The sequence below is a fragment of the Scomber japonicus genome, chromosome 2 (genome assembly GCF_027409825.1).
Source record: "Scomber japonicus isolate fScoJap1 chromosome 2, fScoJap1.pri, whole genome shotgun sequence".
In the NCBI taxonomy this organism is placed as follows: domain Eukaryota; kingdom Metazoa; phylum Chordata; class Actinopteri; order Scombriformes; family Scombridae; genus Scomber; species Scomber japonicus.
In genome coordinates this window covers 30,597,562-30,621,407 of record NC_070579.1, presented here as the reverse complement: position 1 = coordinate 30,621,407, position 23,846 = coordinate 30,597,562, and the positions used below count along the sequence as shown (strand labels likewise).

Here is a 23,846-nt window from a genome sequence, read left to right as displayed (position 1 = left end):
TCCAGTACATTTCAGGGTGGTGTTGTACTTTCTACTATGATATATTTAGGCAAGTAGAAGATACGTCCACCTTTCTTGTCAGTCTTTTTGTGTCTGTGTATTTTTTTTAGTTTAAAAGTTTTAAATTTACAGAGGTTTCTCACATTTGCACTGGAATATGAGGTTATACCACATGTGTCTGTAGTGATGAGGCCTTGCCTTTATTCAGTTGTTCTGTTCTGCTTCAATTTAAGTCGGCAATTTGGCAAATGTGTAGCCTAACACCACATACAATAGCTAATTTGACCTTTTCACCCTCAACCCTCAACGAAGGGTGCACTCGATTGTAAGTTGATAACTGAGAAGTGAAGAAATATTCCTGTTTAAGTTGCGACCTTTAACTAGCCTTCCACGATGCTGTAGCCTACAGTTTTGTAGCTATACTATTCTCTCACTCACCTATTTGTCAATCAGGCCCCCAGTTGCAGCTGTCCATGGTGCTGCAACTGACCAACGTGGACATGCTGCGTCCAAACATGAGTTTACATAGGCTACGGAAGACACAATCATTAATCTGCATCCAAACGGATTACGTAGTATAGTTTGTAATATTTGATTGAATGATAATATCGGATGAAGTCAATCAGTTTCAGCATAACTACTGGAATGCATTCGAGTCTTGTCACTGTACATCTCTTTGAAATTACCTATCCCATAATAGCTCACTGTCAGAACCTACTTAGGTTGAGACAAGTAGAATGAAAACGCGCTTTACAAAGCACTGACAGTACTTCCAGTTTAAATAAAAACAAACAAACAAACAAAAACGAACAGCAATGAATCTGTAGTAGACTATAGTGTAACTTATTAGTAAGCTACTGCTAAACAGTGGGGCGTATCTATGCAAACACATTTACACAATGTGTCGTCAGCAGGAGACACCTGGGAGAATCTGGTATTTCCTTATAGTGCAAGTTAAGTCAAGGGAATTGAACTCAGCACTTCATCTTGTCAGCACTAGGTGGCGCTGCAACCACGCTATTTTTGGTGATGCACAAGCCCCAGGAGGGAGAGAGCTGGAGAGACAGGGTGAGGGAGAAAGCTCTCTCTCTCTCTCTCTCTCTCTCTCTCTCTCTCTGTTTGTGTGTGTGTGTGTGTGTGTGTGTGTGTGTGTGTGTTTCTGCCCGGCACAGAGGACTCTCTCCTCTCTCTCGCAGTGTGCTGAACCATCAGGCGGCAGGTGTGAGCACCGGCTGCCCGCCGAAGCTTTTCTCACTTCCTCTGCGTTCAGGACTGAATTTGGATATTAAACCGATAAGAAAACTCACAGTGTCAGTCGGCTGCTGCACACAGTCCATCTCTGCTGTGAGGATGTTGCAGTGATAGACGGCACAGCATCCTCTCCACTGTATCGCACTCCGCCGGCATCGTCAGCTGTTGCTCTAGCAGAGAGTGGAAGTGTTGGGAGCAACAGAAAAGGCCAAACTATGCGACTGATTTCAAAACGGTAATCGTTTACCACAAGTCAACCGGGAGCGGATGCGAGCAGAGGTTGTCAACGAGCCTCTGAGTATTTTCTGCCCTTTGTCGGTGCCGGAGGAGCTGTGCCAATGGAGAAAGCTACTCCACCGCCCCAGCCCCAGCTCCAGCTGTCGATAGCGAAGACTGAAAGTCCGGCGGAGGACATCTCTGGTCTGACGGACGAGGAACTGCTCAAGTGGACCAAGGAGGATCTGGTGCGCCGGCTGAGGCGGTCTGAGGCCGACAAGATGAGCGTGATTCTGGACCACGGGAATCTCATCCGGGAGGTCAATCGAAGCCTCCAATTGCACTTGAACGAGATCAGGGGGCTGAAGGTGAGGGGGCGCGCATTGGTGAAGGATGAGATCATAGGTTTGGAGCGCACCTGAGAATGCGCATAGGAGTAAGGATGCTCTGCTGTTTAGAGACATGGAGTGAGAATGGATGTTATCACTGAAGTTCATTGTGACACTGTGTAGGCCTGTATGTGGACCTGATATGAATGTATAATACAGTGTGTAAATATATGCTGAGTGTGCATGCACAGGAGTAGGTTTTAAACTTTGGCTGGGGAGGTGGTGAATTCAGATTTAGGGAAGGGATGTTTATGCTTGTGACAAAACTGTCTTTAAAACTCGGCTTATAAAACTAAGTAAGAGGTAAGAAGTTCATGTCATGTCAACGAGATAGAAAGTAATTCCCCTAATATTAAGGAGGGGACCCCTCTGTCTCCACCCAAAACAGCTGTGTCTATATCCCAGATCTCAAATCTGGCATCCAGATCACTCTCTGACAGTCCAGTTATACACACCTTACATTCTGAGAAATTCCTGCTCATAAATCTACAGCATGTGCAGCGCACTTTGCCTTTAGAACAATAAGGGATTTTGTTTTGAAAGCATTCTCCTCTTCAGTAACCTTCACCTACTGTCTTCATTTTCTGCACTACTAATGAGAGAAATATGCCACAGTGTCCACAATGTTTTGAGTTAAAGCTGAGACCAGCCTGAGGTATAGCTTCAGATGAAGCACATGGGGATCACTTGCCTTTCTTGGAGAACTCGTCACCTCTCCACCCATCCAAGCTGCCTAATTACAGAGGAAAGAGCTGGAGGGTAAGAGAGGGCGAGAACAGGAGAGCGAAGATGCATGGGGGAGAGTTAAATCGTTACACAATGATAGAGGAGCAAAGAGGGGGCTCTTTTGGAGGCGATGAGGGTATGTTTAAGGAAATGCTGTTTGGATTGAAAGGTTTGGGGCATGTGATTTTACCGCCCCAACCATGTCTTATTTCTGTGTGTGGCCTCTCTATTTCCTACAGAGCATTCTAATCTACATTATGTACTTCATAATGGATGGTACACAGTGAGTCAGTGCTTTCATGGGAAAGAGAGAGAGGATTAGAATTTCATTTCATTATGATTGCATACAGTGTTTGGCTGATATCAACTGTTAAAGAGCAGTGAAATTATTTGAAATTGGACAATGGGTGCAGCAGTATACTTTGGAGTGCAATTAATAGAAGAAAAACAGTTCTGTTTTAAACTCAAAAGCACATTTGTCTTTTTCTGGCGCTGACTAGCATTGTCCTGATTTACAATGTTCACAGTGCCTGGTTCTAATGCTCAATCTTACTAATGTCCCCTTCTTGTTTTCTCTTTTTTCCCCTCTCAGGACATCAACCAGAAGCTGCAGGAGGACAACCGTGAGCTGCGGGACTTGTGCTGCTTCCTGGATGACGACCGCCAGAAAGGCAAGCGTGTATCCAGGGAGTGGCAGCGTCTGGGCCGTTACAGCGCCAGCATCATGCGCAAAGAGGTGACCCTCTATCTCCAGAAACTCAAGGAGCTGGAGCTTCGACAGGAGGAGGTAATACGCGAGAACCTGGAGCTGAAGGAGCTCTGTCTCCTCCTGGATGAGGAGAAAGGGGTGGTAGTTGGAGGGGTTGGCGGCGGAGGAGGCGGAGGCGGAGGGAGTGTGGGAATGGGGGGGTGCCGCAACTCCATAGACAGCCAAAATAGTTTGCTGCTGGTTCCTGGGCAGGGGCTCCTGATGCGAGACGTGGGGGACGGGAGCAGCACCTCCAGCGCTGGGAGCGCTGACAGCTCCGATCACCTTCACCATAAGCAGCCTCATCTGGCTGCAGGACTAGCTGGAATTGGAAGTGCTGGGGAAAAAAGGAGCCCTGAGCTGGTGCATAAACCCAGATGTAGCAGCATCAGTGGAATGGGAGGAGGAGACAGGGAGGTATCCAGCCCTGAGCACCCAGCTGGGCGCCACCGGAGTACAAGTCTGGAGTACCCATACACCTTGCCCCAGCTCTGCCGACCCCGCTGCGGCTCCATATCCGTGCCTGACCACAGTCGAGTCATGCGTGGTCTAAGCCCAGAAAAATATGGGAGGAATGTGGGCCGACGCAGTCCAGAGCAGCATCCTAAGCACCACAGCTCTGATCTCCTCCTGGGACAGAGGCAGCACTTCCTGGGTCAGGGAGGCAGTGGGGAGCTCTATCAGAGGCACCACAGGAGCAGCATTAGCAGTACTGGGAGCCCTGAGCCCCGACAGGCACATTTAGGGACCAGTGAGCATCATGAAAAGGGCTGTGTTGTCCAGGGGGGCAGCCCTGAAACTCATAGGCACCAGTACAGTATGAGCCCTGACAATGTGAAGTTCGGCAGCCCTGTGAGAGACGGCCAGAGGAGGCCGGCCGGAGACGAGCTGTCACCACATCATCGGAGCATCTACAATGGCATGAATGGTATGTGCATGTGCATATTAATGTCTGTGCCTGTGGATGGGATGGGACTTCTCATGCACACAATCTTTCTCTTAAACAAAGTGCAAGATGCTGCAAAGCACTTTTTATACACAAAGACACAAATATAGATTCATATAGACAGAAGCTACACAAACTTGAACACTACAATTTAATACAATACTGTATCAATGTTATGCCAAATCATTGTTTTCTTATTGTATAAGACAGATGGAATAGGATAGTACATGGGAGTTCTAGGAAGGCATTTAAAAAGGGTGAATTGCTGTTTGATGCACAGTTGGAATGCATTTATTTGAATGAGAAAACAGATATACTCACTCTCATTCGGACTGATGCAAAATATACAGCATTATTGATTCTTTTGGTGCCTTTAGAGGATTGTGGGTTGGCTCTGTGGATGAGACGGAAAATAAGGAGTTCAGAAATATTTATATTACATGTTCTGCATCTAAGTCGAACAGATTCAGCTCTAGTGAGGCATGCTCAGATGACAGCCTCTGGTGTAATGTTGCATCTGCCTGCACACAAACACACAAACAGACGTCGAATGACCCCTGAATCTTTGCTACAGTCATGCTCATTTCTGTTAGATCAGTGGGAGTTAAGGGTGTCAGAGAGAAGGAGGAATATCAAAGTACCATCTTGGCTTCTGTTTAAATACCCCACAGTGGCTGATAATGATTTCTAGAGGTCCGGGGAAAAAAAGTGCTGAGTGGCACGGAGTTGGCATAAGCTAAAGGACAAATTGCTCAAGGTGAAATATCTGCCTGACTTTGCAATATGAGGCTGAAATTACAAGAGAAACAAGCTACACAGACTGGAGTAAACCAACACTTACAGGAAGGATTTCAATTACCTCTCATGACGTGAAGTCCATGGTTATGTGAGAATATGTGCTTTTTTTATTTATGCCTATTGATTATTTGAATTGATACATGCACTTTATATTAATAGCTGTAAATATACAATCATAAAATCAGCATGCACCTGTTGCTTTTACCTCATTCAGTGCCTCACATGCGCCTCACAGTTTGAAAACCTCTGATCTAATGAAGAGAAAATACTTACATGATGGGAAATTACGTGTATTTGGGGCTTGGCCCATACTGCAGATTTTTTTAATCAGGATATTCAGCCTCTGCTGTTTCGATTATGACCATTCCTTTTGTAATCTGTCTCTTGCGACTCCCCTGATGTTATAACATTAGAATACTAAATTGTTGGAGCAACCCTTTAGGAACTATGCCATAGCGTGAGAAATTACAATCTATAGTAAACACGGCCTCTCTAGCCATTTTGCAATCTCTATGGATTGCACCGGATTATTATAAAGACACACACAACTTTGATTTGGATCATCACTCTGTTTCTATTTTAGGTCATGGCAGTCGTGCACTCTGTAGCTTTGCAAGAGATTTCAATCTTGATGTAACCTGAAACCCGTATGATGTCTGCAAAAGGCCATGGCACATTAATGCCTCACAAAATCCTTAATTGGAAAATGTTGTGAGTGCACAGGGGCACTCACTTGCCGTGGAGTCTGGTGGTTTGCCAACTGTGGCATAACTGTTTTGGACTTAGCTCGGAGAGAAACATGTGCACCAAATAGCCTTTAACCAGGTCCATAAAAACTTCATTAAGCCTGTGTGCGAGAGCAAATTTAAGTGTGTGTGTGAGTTGGGATGGAGTTACATCGGTATCTTATGGCTAGTTGTCTGTCAGAAGGGCTCTTTATCTCTATCAAGAGCATGTCCCTATAGGGCCACTATGCTTCCCCTGACCTGACAAGGACACTAACTTCAAGTGTCACAACACACTATTTAGTTATGTCAAGACATACAATCAACATTTTGTGTGGAAATTGGAGATTTTGGCTTTGTGGTGCAGATACAGAGAAAACTTCTTCATAATTTCACATAAAATACTTCCTCTCTGTTGCTGATATACTATACAAAAAACAAACAAAAAAAACAAACAAAAACACTTTAACTCAATGTAGAAAAGAAAGGGTAACGAAGAAGAATAGACATGGAGAAAGCCTTCTGCGTAATAGGAATAGTAAAGAGAGCAGCTTTGTGGCCGTGTTCGTGTGCTTCATCCACTGACCCATCCATACTGCCATGTCCTTTTTTGGACGGAGAGGGAATTTAATTCCTGTGACGATGTAGTACACTCCACTTGCTTGGATTATCCTCTAAGCCCTTTGCACAGTATTATTTCATTTTTTATGTACTTGCGTGTGTTTGTGAATGTGTGATTTGGGTGGATGCGCTACAGTGTCCACAGTGTAGCTGTGTAGGTTTTTATTCAGACAAATGAAAGTCTCATGTGCCACTCAATAGTACAGAAGCTCAGGCCTTTTAAATTCCTGACAAAATCCAAAATGAAAGCAAAACAACACTCTGACCTCTGTAGCCTCTTAATATAATGCACTGTTGCATCTTTTGGGTGGCTTATCACACATATTCAGTTGTTTTTTGTTTTGTTTTTACAGCTGTGAGAATCACACCAAAAAGACTGAAAGTACTGTTTAAACTATTCATGATCAAGAAAATCACTATGTGGTTTAACTAAAAAGGCATTTAGATAATTTAGGAATTCTCAGTACTAAGTGCATAAATTAGAGATACAAGTTCCCTGTGGCAATAAGTATTACATTTCACATATAAAATGATAGGCCTGTAAAGTATTTTAAGATTATGTGATACTGAGCTGTTCAACTAAATAGTGGCACCTTTCAGTTCAGTGGTAACCCAGATCTAAAATGCCTGTCTTTCCATGTGATAGATTCCCTCTTTGTGACAGATACTGATCCATGAACACTGTAGTCTCCTGACCCAGACTGGAAGGGTGACTATTTGTTAAGCCTGTAGGATCGCTGCACTGCAGTGGGTCTTTTTCAAAAAGAGGAGAGACTTAATCATGTTTTCTGCTTTAGCAATCACAAGTTCTGCATATTAGCTTAAGCTGCTCAGATGATCGGAAGGAGAAAAAAAGGTTGCTTGGGGGGAAAAAAAGGCACTGTAAGTGTTTGGGTGAACCTCCGCCCTTGTGATGCCAATGAATGGCACTCACGCACACAGTATAAGACAGCAATTCTGCAATGAAACAAATATATTTTTAGCCAAAGTAGTAATATTATGTTGGTCTGTTGGTTGGTTCACCACTTTGGTCCAATATCTCAAAAACTGTTGGATGGATGGTCATACAATTTTGTAAAGACATAATGGTCCTCAGAGGATGTATCTACTGACTTTGGTTATCCTTTATGTGTAGCACTACTAGCTGGTTGACACACATGGTTTTTAGCTAAATGTCTTGACAACGACTGGAGTGATTGCCATGAAATTTGCCATGAAATTATTGCCATGAAATTTGGCATATACATTTATGTCATACTCAGAATTAAATGTGATTACTTTGGTCAGCCCCTGACTCTTCACCATTTGCCATCAGTGTGTAGGATTTAGTGACATCTAGTGGTGAAGTTGCAGATTGCAGCCAAATGAATACCCCTCCTCCTCATCGCCCCCTTTCAAGCATGTAGCAGAAAGTATGGCGGCCACGAAACTTGAGAAAAATGCATACACCCTCTCTAGAGCCAGTGTTCGGTTTATCCATTCTTTACTACTAAAGGAAGCATGGCAGTGCAACATGGTGGGCTCTGTGGAAGAGGACCTGCGCTCTTTGTAGAAATAAAGTGCTCATTCTTAGGTAATGAAAATTGAGCAATTCTTAGATTCAGGTGACTATACTCTAAACAACACATACTTGTGAATATCATATCCGCCAAGTCCAAGTTCCATTAAATGCCACTAAATTCTCCACACTGGACCTTTAGTCTGTTCGAAATGACATTCCCATCAGTCTCCAACTTTGTGTTTGGTGCAGAATTCTAGCTTCTTAACTCACTGAACTAAGATAGTGACCATTGTAAACATTGTACAAGCATCAGAATGTTAATATTGTCAATGCGAGCATGTTAGCATACTGACGTTAGCTTCAAAGTATCACTTTACTTAAAAGTGCACTATGTAGAATATATTGGCATCTCGCAGAACGGACAAACCAAACACTGGTTCCAGAGAGGGCCTTTTGTGTTTTCGCCAGTTTCGCGACCATTGTAGATTCTCCTAAACACTTGGAAGGGGAGGGTTAAAATGGGGGTATTAAGTTGGTTGCAGCAACCTCACTGCCACTAAATCTTACACATTACTGGTTTAGTACAGCCTCATAGACCCACTAGCATTGCTGTGTACTGAATGATTAAGAAGTGTCTGCCAAACTTTTTCATAATCACATCGAACTCCATTTGTTGTATTTTGATTGGATTTCATACACTTAATGAGATTTGACAAACACTGGCAGCATGGTTCAACAGTTTATTTCTCCATTCTTGTACATACAATCTGATCGAATTAGCAAGAATCTTCCCGCTGTCTCATTGATTCTATTAATCTTTATAATTAGAGCATCAGTTCAGACTATCCAGCTCCTCTGGCTGTTGTTTAGAAGTGCTGCTTCCTGTCAGTGCAACAGGAAATCATCACTGAAGCTTTGGCCGCGGATAATGTTCTCCCCTTCCACTGTCACTGAGATTACCAGGCAATCTCTCTCTCTCTCTCTCTCTCTCTCTCTCTCTCTCTCCGTCTTTCTGTCTCCTTCCATCCTAATTGGCTGCCAGTATGAACAACCAGCTGTCGGACAGAGAGAAAACTCTGATTACAAAGCTCTCTTTCTGGAGGAGGCTGGAGGGTGTACTGTTTGCCAGGCAGAGCTGAGGGAAGATGAGGGTTGAGGAAGTATTTGAGTGGATTACTGGCTGTTTTCTCCCCCCCTCCTTCTCTCCCTCCCTCTGTCTTCCTCACTCATTCTTCTCTTCCTCTGACTCCACTCAGTCCTGACTTGTCTGCCAAGGCGATGGATGGAAAGCTTCCCCTTGACAAATTGTGAAGTCCCATAAGCGTCATGAAGAAACTCAAATGTTTGTCACAGCTGCTTGGCGTGAAAGGATTTGGGGGAGCATTAGGCTGCTGTAACTCAAATGGATTAGTATTATTACCAGACAGCCTCATCTGCACTGCTACTATTGCAGCTTTAGCTTTCATTACTCTCTGAACTTCCAAAAGTGGCATGATGTTGTGTAGACTTACTTGTACAGGCACATAATCCTGTGTTTTTATCACCTAAGCTTCTATTTAAAACCCATGTTAATACAGTTTCCTGCAAATAATTCAGTATTACCTGTTCAATGTGTCATCATCTAAACAGTAGAATAATCAGAGCAGGTTAAAAACTCCAGAGTTAGTTGCAGTTAAGGGCATCAGAGACGTGCAATACTCAAGGTGGAAGTCTTTATCGGAGCTCCGCAAAGGGAAAATGTTACTTTTTAAATGCTATCATGGCATTTGAATTTGTAATCACACCTGAGACCAATTATCCCAAACACCTTGCCTATAGGCCATTAGAGCAGCCAAAGAGTGCATGATTAGGCATTTTGTTTATCTACCTCTGGTGCCTATCATTGTCAATTTTAATCAAGCCGCCGTCAGCTTCATCATTTCTAAGCTCGCTCCTCCTGGATGGAGCACACAGACATACAGTATAGTGCCTACTTGCTGTGTAGTATGCAAACAATGCTCTTATTCCGGCAATTCAAGCCAAATATAAACTCCTGACAACAGTAATGTCAACAGGAAATGAAGTGTAAAATGTCTCCAACAAGAGAACTAAGATTTCTTTTTGGCAAGCTAAATTATATTCAAGGTGAGACAAGGAGAATGGTTATGTACTGCAGATATTGCTAAGAACATTTCCAATATTATGAGGATGCCGGGCTGGAGAAGTTAAAACAGATCACTCATTCAGAATCGATGAACACGATTAGCAGTTAACCGTTGTCGGGCACACCCAAACATTTCCTCCCTGCCAGCTGCTAAGTAGCTGTGTGAGTTATGAAGGTGGATGCTTGGCGTGTACTAGCGTCACTCCAGCCCAAACCCCAGAGGTATGCGACAAATGTTCCACAGTAGCCCCAGTCATCCGGTAGACACGCAAACCCAGTGGAATGGAGAACAGTCTCTATTGTGCCAATGGGGAACAGCCCAGTGAGCTGAGAGGAAATTAGCTGGCTAGGCCAGGTAATTAACTGGAAGTTGAGTGGCTGCCATGTACGAGGGCAAGACTGAGCCTGGGGGAACCTCTCTCAGTCCCAAAGTCACCAGCAGTAACCACTTTTAGCTATGTTACATTTACTTCAGGCGTAGCTGTGTGTCATGGGGAGAGCTGGTGGCATGAGGGTATCAGATGAGCAGGTGGGAGTGCAGGAGGAGAGTGCAGCTGGACAGATGTAGCTAAGTGCATCATGTAAAGTATGCAGGTGCTGTCATGTCTTACCAAAGGTATAACAAACACAATGTAACAGACACCTATCTTGGCAAAAGCTGTTACTATAACAGATGGAGACAGCAATGTTATGTATTCATATGTGGAATGGCTTGAAGATAAGTCACTAAAATCTACTGATCATACCAGACCAAGTGATGTGCAACTTGCAAAACCCTTGGCTCTGTTGAACTGAGCAATGGTGCATTTTATACTTATTTTATACTTGAACTTTTAAATTTTAAGATGAAGAATGTGTTATTTCTTCTTTCAAATACAACATAGTCTTGTTTTATTGGTCAACTATCTAACTGTCTTCAGTGCCTGTTTGCTGTTCAGTTGTATCACTGGTTGAGTAGTAATAATGAGCTCCTTTGCTGCTGCCATCAGTGTGATAGCTTTTACCTTCCCACCATCAATTAAAGTGATGAGAAAGTAAGATATCATATCATATCATAACATGTCAAAACCGCTGCAGCTGACAACATTAGTATCCCTCCTCTCACAACACACAGGATGTAGTTATCCACTTCCTGGAGCATAAATGTATCTCCTGCCCATATTGTGCATTATGTGCATTTGATGTAATGTTTTTCCTGTTGAGAATGACAACACAGTATGTGTGCAGCTCCTATTACAGCAGATGGACTGATCTTACCAACGTGAAATGATTGGCACCGCTATCATTATATTTATCTCATTATATCTTACTAGTTTTCTTTCAACAGTGTCTTTTGGTCTGTGAGATTTCCTCTTGGAGATATTGAAATCAATTTCATTACCCCCCGCTGCTCCAGACTGACTGGCTCATTTCCTTTACTGTTACAGCAAAAGGTTCATTTAATTACCTATTTATTCTGGCTTTGTGAGAGCTTCAGCTGCAGGTAGAACTTGTAATTTGGGGAATTTTGCAGTCAGTTTCTCTACTCTGTCTTATTCAAGAATATGAATTCAAGGTAAATCGTGATATATCTCAGATTTCTAGTTGTATTCAAGTGATTCCATCGTTCAACCCTGTGTAATAGAATGCTAAAATTGTATTTTCACTGTGAGGAGAGCTGTGAGATGTGTGAAATAGATGGTAAATTCCTGTTCACACCTAGATGTAACCATCAAGGTGTATTTCTGCATTAATGTTAGCTCATCCTTCAGACTTAACAGTACCAAATTCAATACATCATTGCATTATTCTAAAGCCAATTGCCTCAGTAGTGTTTTTGTATATCTGATGTGATCCCTTGCATAATTTCTGTCTAAATACAAAATACTTTTTAACACAACACTAGTACTGTTGTTTTCATTAGGGAGAGGAGAGACAAAGTAGTCTGAGAAAGTGCAAACAAGTTTCAGTCTCAGCACGTGGGTCAGTAATGCTTCTGGGTGTTGAGAAGGCAGAAGTCATTAAAAGCGTACCCTTGGTGCTAGATGAAGAAGCAAAGAATTATGGGATGCCTTAAATCTAACATCATTCTCAGCTGATAAAACTGCCAACACTGTATGTCATCCCCTCCCCATGTGACTCACACACACACACAGACACACACAGACATACACAGACACACACACACACACACATTATCTCCTACACGCTGCGTCCGGCCTGTTTTATTATTCATTAGCACTGGGGAGTGATGGGTGGTGACATGTTAAAATAGGACAACAGCAGTTTATCTGGCAAATGTCTGCTTGAATATTTAATTTACCTTTGAGAGTCAAAGCAGAATGCATACCAGACCAATACAACTTGACGGAGGACGAAAGCAACAGAAGAAGTCAAGGGCTGGTGATTTGACAGCTCTTACCTCTGTAAATCTTTCTGACAGTAATCAGTTTTTTTCCTCCTCTCTTGAGCCCCTTTTTTTTAATATGAATCTCACAGAGGTGTTTAATTTTTGAGACACGCAATACAATACAAATATTTTACATTAACATAAGAATTTGTTAGAATATTTAAAATGTGACATACATATGCACTCCTTGTTATGAAAAGCAAAAGGACAGCAGGCACACACACAGACACACACACACACACATAGCGCTTGTAGGCTCTATCAGCCTACAGGGCTCCAATTATCCAGCTCTACTCCAGTGAGTTTCATGCTCTCATCTCTCCACAGTCTACTTCAGCCTCACAGTGAGACGCGCTGCAGACATCAGAGCTTGAAGTTATTTGCCGTTCGTACCTGCTGCCATCACACATCTCATTACAATGCTTACACAGTAGTCAGAAGACACTTAGCATTAATTACAGCAGCATGCCATTTTTTGCTCTTATATCGCTATGTTTTTAAACTCTGTATAATGTGACAATGGGGAGATTAAACATGGATGCATAAAGAGAACTGGATACAGCGTTGGAGGCGGGGCCCCGGTCATTCCTATGAAAGTTGCTCAATGGAGCGTGAAGCCAAAAAAGCCACTTCCTGCTGTAAAGAAATTACCTGGATGAAAACATACTGTGCACACTCTATGGGCTGCATTTGAAGTCTGTATGCAACTTTGCAACATCTCTTATTGTAGCATTGACTGTGTGCATGGTATATACTTAATGTACAACTGACGTAAGTAAAATGCTCAATTCGAAATGATGAACTGCGTTATGTTATGTAACTTTAAACAGTCTAAAGAAAATAAAATTAAAAAAAAAAATGTAAAGAATTACAAAATAAGAATTTAATAGCAAAATCTTCTAAAATCCTCAGGCAGCCATTTTGTTAATGAGCCTGTGGAAAATACTTTGGTACAAACATGTTTCTAGTGATTGTGATTTTATTGGTGTGAAGAAGACAGAATTTCTCCATCACTGACAGACAGCTTGTGCATATGGCCACTCAGCTTGTTGGTGCCACAGTCTAGTTCAGCAGAAATGACAAAAGATGGAGATGAAACTCTCCAGACCTCAAGAGGAATCAACTTGAAAGTCTGGCCTCACAAGAGAGGCTCTTTGTGTGCAAGCCACAGTCCAAACTCGGACTTCATAAATATCCGGCATATTGTTTCCACATGGTATATGTGTTACGGACACAAATAACCTTGGCATTATGCATTCAGAACTTACCCTCCTGCTCTAGCTGCAGCACTGACTGCAGCTGCCTACCTGAGGGACATTAAGCCAAGTAGCTCTGCTGTCAGACAACTTCACTAACTGACTGACTGACTGTCTGTGTTTCTGATTGTCTGACTGAGGGCCAGCTAAATGGAAGGTCACTGATCTACCATGCACTCCTCCACAGGCATTCCTGCCCAACCAGCCTGAATAATTTATGTGGCAGATTTCAGGAGATCTGAGGGAATAGCCATGTGAAATTACCTCGCATTGATCCCGTAAGTTGAGAGAGGGAGAGAGAGAGAGAGAGAGAGAGAGAGAGAGAGAGAGAGAGAGAGAGAGAGAGAGAGAGAGAGAGAGAGAGAGAGAGAGAGAGAGAGAGAGAAAAAGAAAGAGAGAGAAATAGAGAGAGAGAGAGAGGAAGAGAGAGAGAAAAGGGGGTAGACAGAACAAAGAGGATTGAGAGATGAACAGCCCTGAGGAGAACAGGTTTATGTGTTTACTGAGTTGATTCAGACATCAATAACAACTTGATTACCCATTTTGACAAATAATACTCCTACACTGCAGTCATTCATAAGACTGGCGCAAGAACATTAATTCTTTTTATTACCCGGATTTACAATATTTTCATCCAGCAAAACAGTTCTAATTTTGTTAAAACTTAAAAACTTTTTCTTTTTTTTTAACTGTCTTAAGTTTCTTGTATGATATCTAACATTATGAGCTATATAGTGTTAATAAATGGTGTCTTGCTGCAGAGGGAAAAGGGTTCCCCCAGACGGAGCAGTGATTTATTCAATATGGGAGCAGCATCTCCCAAGCCAATCTCACAGATCTATTTGTGGGGAAATTTGGAGGCTTTCTCTTGAGCTCAGCTGTACAGAGGTGGAATTTAAGGGAGCTTAATCCCCACATTATTCTGGAGTAATCACATTATCTATATACTCTTGCTCTGACCCACACCAAAGCCCCTTCCCTCTACACATCTCTCACATCCCGTTAAATCCAATTTTGGTTTTGACGCCCTGCCCATAACTACATCAACAAACACCATCCAAGTGTGCTGTATGTTTTTCTCACTTTATAACTGCCCTTGAAGAGGTCACCAACGCTGGTTTGAATTCAGAAAGAGCAAGTCTCATTAGACATTGCTCAAGTTCACTTTAAATGGATTCTCTGGGTTTTTGGCACGTGGTTGGTGTGTGTTAATCGGACTGCTCCATCACAAGACGAGAGTTTGTAATCTTGTGACCTGTGTGTGTGTGTGACTGCCGACCTTGGGACAGCAAATCAATTTAAGCTAATTGCTCTTGTGCTTGAGTAGTTGAGGGTCCATAGAACCAAGAGAACCAATAGAACAAGAAGTTGTATTGTTTGCAGAGTCTTTCTTTTTCTGTCATATTTTCTAACTGTGCACTTTGAGTTGTCTTTATGTGATTCTTGTTTAACTGTAAGTGCCACAGTTGTACATATGAAGATGTAAAGAGCATACTGTTAGCCAGACTGACACAAACAAAAATGTAATGAGACAAAAATATCAATCATGTTTGAAACTGATCTGGACGTCCCAGACAAGATAATGAGCTCAGGAACAGAGGGCGCCAACCTTCATACAGCAGGGTGATGACAAGGCCTCACAGACATGTGTTTATTATGAAAATTCATCTGGAATACATCTGGAACTAATCGTATTATGTAGGCAGACCTAATGTTAATTTTGCAGGTTATATAACCAACAATAAATTCATGTTTTAAACCTCTGGCATCAATCCAAGACTACATTCAAAAACTGATGCACAAATACAATGTAAAACATTTTAAATGTAAATTCAGTGTAAATCAATAAAAGATTATTCCTGCAACATAATTTTGGATTCATTAGAAATTTTTAAAATATAGCCTATGGGTCTATCGCCCAGCAGAAGACTTCCAGCAGTTCAGACTGTTTGTCTAGAGAAATATCAGACAGTGAAGAGGATACAGATCAACAGTAAAATTAACAAGTATCAGTCCTGGCTGTAATGTGCCCATTGTAACATTTTAAAAATGAAACCTACACAGTCAGTTTTGTCTGTTAGATAACATTGTAGGATACTAGTTTGTTGACAACATGCTTGCAGATTTTCATTTGCGTTGCTCAGATATTCCTGTTGGTCACATGACCTTGGCCTTGCGCATTGTAGCAGCCCATCAAGGGTGTAGTTTGTGTTAGTGTGATAGGCTAAACGTATGGTGGTGTGTTAACTAAGGAGCTAATGTGCAGTGCACCGCCACAAAAATGTAACTATACATCAGATTTTTGGTACTAAGATATGAAGACAGCAATAATTATGTTCCCACTACAAGTTTCTGAAGCTGCAGACATGGTTTAAAGACAGTTGGGTCAGTATTCTTCTCCTTTGAAGTGACGCACATCTAACAAATTTCCACTAACCCTCTGCTGACCTTGAATGTTACACTTTACCTCAACGAATTATTCAAATATTTTTTGAGCTTAGGAACAGAGGGGCGTTGAACCTGTGTTTGTTATGAAAATTCATCTGGAACACATCTGGAACGAATCACATTGTATTATAGATACTTGACCTAATTTTTGTGTTAATATAACATAAATGTAGGGCTGTTTTTTATATATAAGGATAATCCCATTCTCAAATGCCAGAATTGATAAACACTTTCTGGCATCATTCAAAAACTGCAGGGATATCATTACTAGACTATTCTGTTTGTATCGATCCATCAGAGCAGGTTCAGGCAAAGTTATGCTTTCAAATGTACCATCTAAATAGCTATCAGCTACACTTCCTGCAGACCCTCTTTGTGTTTGTTTGTGCTCATGTGTTAGGAGGAAGTGAGATGCATATGATCATGTATTTAGTCTCTAACTACTCTATGAGCTTTGCTTTAGCCATGAAATCAATCCCATTCCACACACCCTGACCTCCAAATGAAAATACCCTCCAGTCCATCGCTGCATCTCTCCCGACTCTTTAAAGGAGTTTTCATACCTCTATGTGCAGCCTTGCCTCACCCAGCCCCCCTCTCCCCCGCGAAGATAAACAGAGTGAGGGGAGGGGCAGGGAACGTAGTGGCTACTGGAATCTTTCGCAGAACTCTGCGGTCACAAGAGCACTATGAATCTTTAATGTGAGATGTTAGCGTGCCAAGGAGAGGAAATGTGCTGAAAACATGATTATGGGGAAGACTCATGGGGAGAAACCATTGGAGGAAGGAGAAAGAAAGAAAGAGGGCGAGAGAGAGAAAGAGAAAGAGAGAGAGAGAGATCAAGCAGGGGAGCAAGGATAAAAGAATTGTTTTGAAGGGCAAAGGAGGTAAAGAGGGATAGCATTTTTTTAAAGCTTGGACTGCTTAAGCATTTGGTAACACTTTCTATAAAACCTAATGCATTATAAACTTACTTATAGTGTGTTATAATCTGCGTATACCATATAATTATACTTATAAGAACTATACATATTCATAATTGAATTATCATAACACAATATAAAGCATTTTATAATTACTTACAAGGTCAAGTACTGTATCATTATATTTCATATATTTATTTTGCAAGGATCTTAGTGTATTATAATTGTCATAGTTGTAATACATTATAATAATTTATAATTAATTATAATCACTCTTATAATGAATTATAATGTGATTATAATTTATTCAAAGTGGTCATTGGGTACGTTAAGTGAAATAATGAAATTCCTGAGGTAGGTACGGGATCATGCTTGATGAGGTGTCCATTATCAGGAATTAATGGACAGTGGGGAGTCCAGAACCGAAGCTCAGTGGGAGACGGTTGCCTCCATGGAGGTCCTCCGTCCTCTGTATTTTATGTCATCATAAAATGCTTCATAATGTGTTGTGATTGCTGTTATAAAGCATTATGAATATGTCTGAAGGTATATAACTATAATTACACAGTGCTATAAGAAGATTGTTCACATTATAAGTATGTTTGTAATGTATTATAAACATGGGCTTCATAGCAAGTGTTACCAGGCCTTCTTCCACTTCTTCCTCAAACCCAAAAAGTTGTAACCAAAACTGGACACAGAGTAAAGTACGAGGGCAGATATTTTTTCTTTACTTCAAATCAGTTAGATTAAAACTATTTTATTTGACAGCAACTTTCCTCCTGAGAAGCAGAAATAAAGCATAGAAGGAATCTTTAGTCAAGGATGTCAAGAGCTTTGCTTGTGTTTCCAGAGCAGTAGAGTTGAGTTGAACAGTGTGATGTCTGACACTTGTCAGGCTGGGTGTGAGAGTGCATGACTGAACCTTTACAGTGAACTACACTGACCACAAAAAATCCCTAATTTCTCACTGCCTGCCTTTGTCTGCTGACATTGTTTCACTTAATTTGTTCAGCCTTAGATTTGATGTACTCTTTACAGGGTAAAGGTCTCCATAAATCAGTCTGCCTGTGCGTGCATGTGTTTGCGCCTCAGCAGATTCACATTTAGCTATCCTGTGAAGGTTGCTGCCTTTCTGCTCGCTGTCACTTGCACCATTAGGGCCGAGATTGAAACAGACAATGGGGGAATGTGGAAAAGTTGTAAATGCCGTTCTATACAACGCAGCACAAAGTGGTGGCCGTGGACCGGAGGTGCCTTTTATATGCATCTTTCAATGGAGTCTGAAAACTCATCCAATCTATGAAGTTATTTTTATCACACAGTATTTTGAGTTCATAGAAGAAGAAAAAGATTAAAGATACATTAAAATAAATAGTTTGACATTTTGGGAACTTGAATTAGCTAGAGAGTTACGCATAGAAAATGTTGATACCATCAAGTATGGAGCTGGAGGCAAAAGGTGGTTAGCTTAGCTTAGCATTAACTGGAAGCATGAGAAAATATCCTAGCTTCATTCAAGCACTTACAGCTCATTAACATACATGTTGTATCTCTTTTGTTACAAAGAAATGTAAAAAAAAAAAAAGAAAAAAAGTCCTTTGTGTTGTTGTAACTGCAGAGAGCAATGACTTTCTGAAACTGGAAGGTTTTCAGGCAATCATTGGACAGTATAACTGTTGTTTGTCAAGACAAATGTTACACATAATTCCCTCATCATTTTAACAATTCAGCTTGGGTACAGAATAAAGAAATGAGTTATGATGTGTTAATTAGTGAGCTTTAGAGGTGTTGGTAGGCAGATTTTTGAATGGTGGACAGAGCCAAGCTGCTTCCAATCTTTATGCTAACGTTAAAAAATGCATTAAGCTAATCCCCTCACAGCTCTAGCACCTTAACGTACACACATGAAAGTAGTATTGATCTTCACATCTAACTCTCGGCGTATATCCCAAAATGTCAAACCAGTCCTTTGAATATGGTTCAGTCAGTTTTTCCAGGCACAGTAACAAACATATTCCAAGTTCTTCCCTTACATATATTTCTCTGATAAAAAACTGGTAGTACTCCATCACCATGTTTTATTTATGAGCCACTTTTACTTGTTTTGGCACTCTAAACAGACAGACGTCAGCTCTAAATCATTAGATTAATGAGGAGCTGTACTCAAGTCAAAACATATTTTAAACCCTCTCTGCCTCCCCCCCCCTCTTCCTTCCTTCCTTCCTTCCTTCCTTCTTCCCTCGTCTTCTTTCTCTCTTTCTCTTTGTCACAGCTTTGATATCAGCCGGCTGCTGCACCAACAACTGTAGAAATGTCAAGATATGGGACAGGTAAGAACCTCTCTCTACCTTGTTTCTTTTTTATGAACTTCTTTTGTGTTAATTAGAGTCTTTGAAAGAAGAAGAACAACCACTGAAGGTCATTGTCTATTCTTTCCACAAGGGCTCATAATCCTGTAATTAGCTCCAATTATTCTATTTGACTATACAATGTACTTCCTTCAGCTGGACTCTCCATTTGCATTTAGTCGTTAGGTTGGAAGGTATTGACAGTGAATAATGATATTTAGGAATTCAGGAATGTGGGAAGTATTTTCACTCTGTCCTCTAGTTCATCATTACATAATCAACAAAATATCTCTGACTTGTATTGTGTATTGTGATCCTGTGTCATTGCAGGGTCGTTCTCTGAGTTAGTCCAGTGCTCCAGATGAGTAATGTGTTTGCATGCATGGTCTGGCCCAGGTGTAATCACAGTGGGTTTACAGAGGGACTACAGTGTTAGAGGTGACCCTATCCTGTCCCTGTGTACTATATCCTAGATCTTCAATCAGGCCCCAGCGGGAGGGCGAGATTGCTGAGTTAATATTTAATGATGGCAAGAGAAGATGTACCTTCCCCTAGAGGATACTCAGCCCCTCCTGTCACAGAAAGCACCCACGCAACATATACTCACGGGCGTGATTCACACACATTCTCATTGACGTTCTCCAATATGTCGTGACATCTTCCTCCTCCTTTTCCATCAATCCTTCGATGCCTTTGCATTTTCAGCCCACTTACCTCATACACAAATATCAATGACTCAGGTGAGGAGGAGAAGAAAGTGCACTTCATGTCAGCAGATGATTTGTGAGCTCAGAGAGAAGCAACAACGATGTACTTAACAATGCAGACTGAAGTCAGGTCCCACGGCTCTCTGCTGTAGTGGAGACAGACACAGGTGGGAACAAAAGGATCTGTCACTGATAAGCAACACAATAGCCTGCGGTGATGAACATCTTACTCCCTCAAACTCTATTTGTCTATCTATGAGATGACATGGCAAGTTGTAACTAGTAGATTTATTAGTGATGGATAAATCTAGAAAGAGAACACAGTCTTTTTCACAGTAGAAAAAGCAGGTGAAAAAAATAAAGTTAATGATGGCTGAATTCCATTTAGCTGCTTGAGATTCAGGTGCATGCTGACTCACTGTCACACCAGCACACTGCCATGGTTTTACTTAAATAGTAACACCTGTGCTTTTCAAGTCAGACTGTGTGCCGTGAAATAGTAGAATTAGGGTGGATTCATATCTCTTTGTATTGCTAATCACAGAGTATTTATCATCATGAAATCCCAAATGAAATCCCAACTTAATTTTGCCTGAACAAGTAAACCTGAGACTTACAGGTTAATTTAATAGATCTTATGACATTCCTCTTGAAATTCTCATTTTAATCATGAATTTGCCGATTTGCTGTAATGAAAAAACAGTGACAAAGTTTGTCAAAACAAGGAGCACCTTGGGAAATGAAGTTTGTAGCAACTGAGTAACTTGCCTTCTGACGACATGTAAAGTTATTAAAAAATTCCTCCCTTGATTAATAACATGAATCATAAATGATAACCTTAGTGTCCCTGAATTGCAAGATTCTTTCCTGTTTGTAAAAATCAGTCAAGGAATACCCCCACCTCCCATGTAATACAACATTTCTTCTTCTTTTTTCCTTTCCTGTACAGTTTTGATGCCTCCTCTTGACCCTAACTTGGCCAGCCAGGCTCCTCAAAGGGGTGTGGGGGGTCGCAGCGGTACAGCCCTCCTGCGTCTCTGGCGTCAATAGACACGAGGGCCCCTGGGCGCCACCCTTCATGGCTCCAGATGGTCTGTCCATGGCCTCATCCATGTCCACAGCCCTGAAACAGTCTGCCTCCATGTTTTTATTTCTACATATCCAGAGTTTTGAGGGGAGGGGAGTTTTGGGGATGCTTTTAGTACAGTTGGTAAAACTCGTGAAGACTGCCGCAGCTAAGTGGATTAGAGTGGAAATCTCTCCCTGCCAACTGTGACACGGCTACCTCCCGGAGAGCACCCAGAGAAAGGGAGAGAGGATTGGAGGAGATTGAGAGGACTCTGCACTGTTTCTGTCGCTACCCTCTGTTTACAAATGTAAATCATTGGTGGAGAAGCACATAAATGAAACTTTCTAAACGTTAATTATTTTTCCCACACTCTTCCCTTTTCCTCTCTCTCATTTCACTCATCTTGCCTCTCTGTTTTTGATGGTCCCTGTTTTTTCCTGTCTCCCCCTCTTCTCCTTCATCTTCTGATATCCATCATCAAAGTGTGTAATGAGACTGGTGTAATCTAATGTTCTGTCTCTCAGTCTCCAGACTCCAATCCAGCTGATCACATTACTTGCCGTCCTCTTTCAGCCATTTCAACTAAAGTTAAAAAGAAAACAAAAAACATACTTGTCAAAGATGTTCTAGCAGAGAAAAAAAAAAACTCTTCCTGTGTCTTAAACCAAGATGGTCAACATTACTAGCTGCTGACAGATGTTCTAGTTCTATAAGATGCAATGTTCAGGTGTAATTTTCTTTTTTGTATTATCTTCTTTACTCCCTCAAAGCGCCTATATTGAAGCTGGAGGGAAGATTATACGTTTCTCCATGTTGTTTTTTACAAGGAAGTAAAGTCCAAGTAAAAAGTAGATTATTGGATTAGTTTTCTATATATCAATCTATATAAATATAATATGATTATTATTTTTGACTTACTGGTATTAGAACTATTATATGAAGATGCATATGATATATATAAATATATATATCAAATAATAAACAGACTTCTTTATGTAAAAGTGAATCATTTGTTCGTTTTTTTTCAATGTGTTGAAATGAAATGAGGTGAATGTATAGTTGAAGGTCACATTGGACATGTTGGGAGGCAGATTATGTTTTTTGGAAAAACCTACAGTGATCAGCCATAACATCAAAACAACCTACCCTAATATTGTGCAGGTCCCTCTCGTGCCACCAAAACAACTCTGATCCATCGATACATGGTCTCCAAAAGACCTCAGAAGGTGTCCTCTATTATCCGACACTAACATTAGCAGCCGATCATCATCACCAAGTACTGTAAGTTTTGAGGTGGGGCCTTCATAATTCGGACTTGTTTTTCCAGTCTTTTCCGATCCGATTGAGATCTTGCCTTGTTTCACACTGCCTCCAGTCCAGTCCATCCTAGTGCTGTCTCTTCTCCAGATAAATCAATCAATCAATCAAACAACTTTAATCAAATGATACACACACTCCCAGTGGATGTAAAAGAAAACGTGATTCATCAGGCCAGGCCAGCTTTGTGCATTGGTCCATAGTTCAGTTTTGATGTTCACATGTCCATTGTAGATGATTTCATCAGTGGGCAGTGATCAGCATGGGCACTGTGGCGAGTCTGTGACTACACAGCCCATACACAGCAAGCTGCAATGTACTGTGTATTCTGACACCTGTTAGGGATTGACCAGCCTTGCTTCCCTCGTGCATCAATGATCCTTGGGTGCCCATTATCCTTGGGCACCAATGACCCTGTCACCGGTTCATCAGTTGTCCTTCCTTGGGCCACTGTTGGTGGGTACTGACTACTGCATACAGGGAAGTTCCGACAAGACCTGCAGTTTTCGAGATGCTCTGACCCAGTCATCAAGCCATCACAGTTTGGCCTTTGTCAAAGTTGCTCTATCAACTTCAAGAGCTGACTGTTCACTCGCTGTGGTATTTATCCCACCGGCTTTGACAGGTGCCATTTTAACAAGATAATCAATGTGATTCACTTTGCCTGTCAGTGGTTCTAACGTTTGACTGACCGATGTATAAATCACATATAGCAGCAGTGTGTCTTGAGGAGCATCTATTATCACATTTATCATAGAGATAAGAAAAACATCCAAGTATAAGTTTTTCAGCTGTTTGAATACTTGTGGTAAAAACATAAGCAAATTTTGATAAGTGTATGATGAAAATATAAAATTCTGTTGAGCTAAATGTATCAAGCACCTGCAAAAACACACGCTTACTACCACATGTTATATGTGATACGTCACGTTGCCCCATCTCATCCTGTCAGATGGGAGACAACGAGGTCAAACTGGGGAGAATTTCCTGTTAAACCACTGGAACGGTTATCTTTCCTCTGCACCCACCACCTTCCTTCATATCCTGACCAACAGGCTCAGTCTTATTGTGTTGTAACATCTGCTTCTTGTGTGCAAATGTGTTTATAATAACGTCAAGGGATAAGGCTCATGGTATTCAATATTCTGTGAAAAAACAAAACCCACAAAGCATTAGTCCATCTCTCTTTAAATCTTACAACCTACTGTGTCTTAAGACCTAAACCCTAGCAAGGACGTAAATCTTAAAAAATCTGTAACATATATATAGTTTAATTTTTACAAAAGGGTAAACACTGTCCTAAGGCAGCTGGGCACTGTAGT

General features: G+C 41.4%; 1 protein-coding gene across 1 annotated transcript; it reads left to right on the top strand.

Moving 5' to 3' along the window:
- The first annotated feature begins 1,318 nt into the window (after positions 1 to 1,318).
- On the top strand, positions 1,319 to 21,971 carry ccdc85al (coiled-coil domain containing 85A, like). Its single transcript, XM_053333136.1, has 4 exons — positions 1,319 to 1,835; positions 3,175 to 4,258; positions 19,356 to 19,413; positions 21,088 to 21,971. Exons 1-4 carry the CDS (start codon positions 1,590 to 1,592, stop codon positions 21,104 to 21,106), a joined length of 1,407 nt encoding a protein of 468 aa, XP_053189111.1. The 5' UTR covers positions 1,319 to 1,589; the 3' UTR covers positions 21,107 to 21,971.
- Positions 21,972 to 23,846: the final 1,875 nt, after the last annotated feature.

Excerpts from the sequence above, each read along its gene's own strand:
- ccdc85al (XM_053333136.1), top strand. The coding sequence starts at position 1,590 with ATGGAGAAAGCTACTCCACCGCCCCAGCCCCAGCTCCAGCTGTCGATA. Across the intron at positions 1,836-3,174 it reads ACGAGATCAGGGGGCTGAAG|GACATCAACCAGAAGCTGCA; the intron begins GTGAGGGGGCGC and ends TTCCCCTCTCAG. Across the intron at positions 4,259-19,355 it reads CATCTACAATGGCATGAATG|CTTTGATATCAGCCGGCTGC; the intron begins GTATGTGCATGT and ends TCTTTGTCACAG.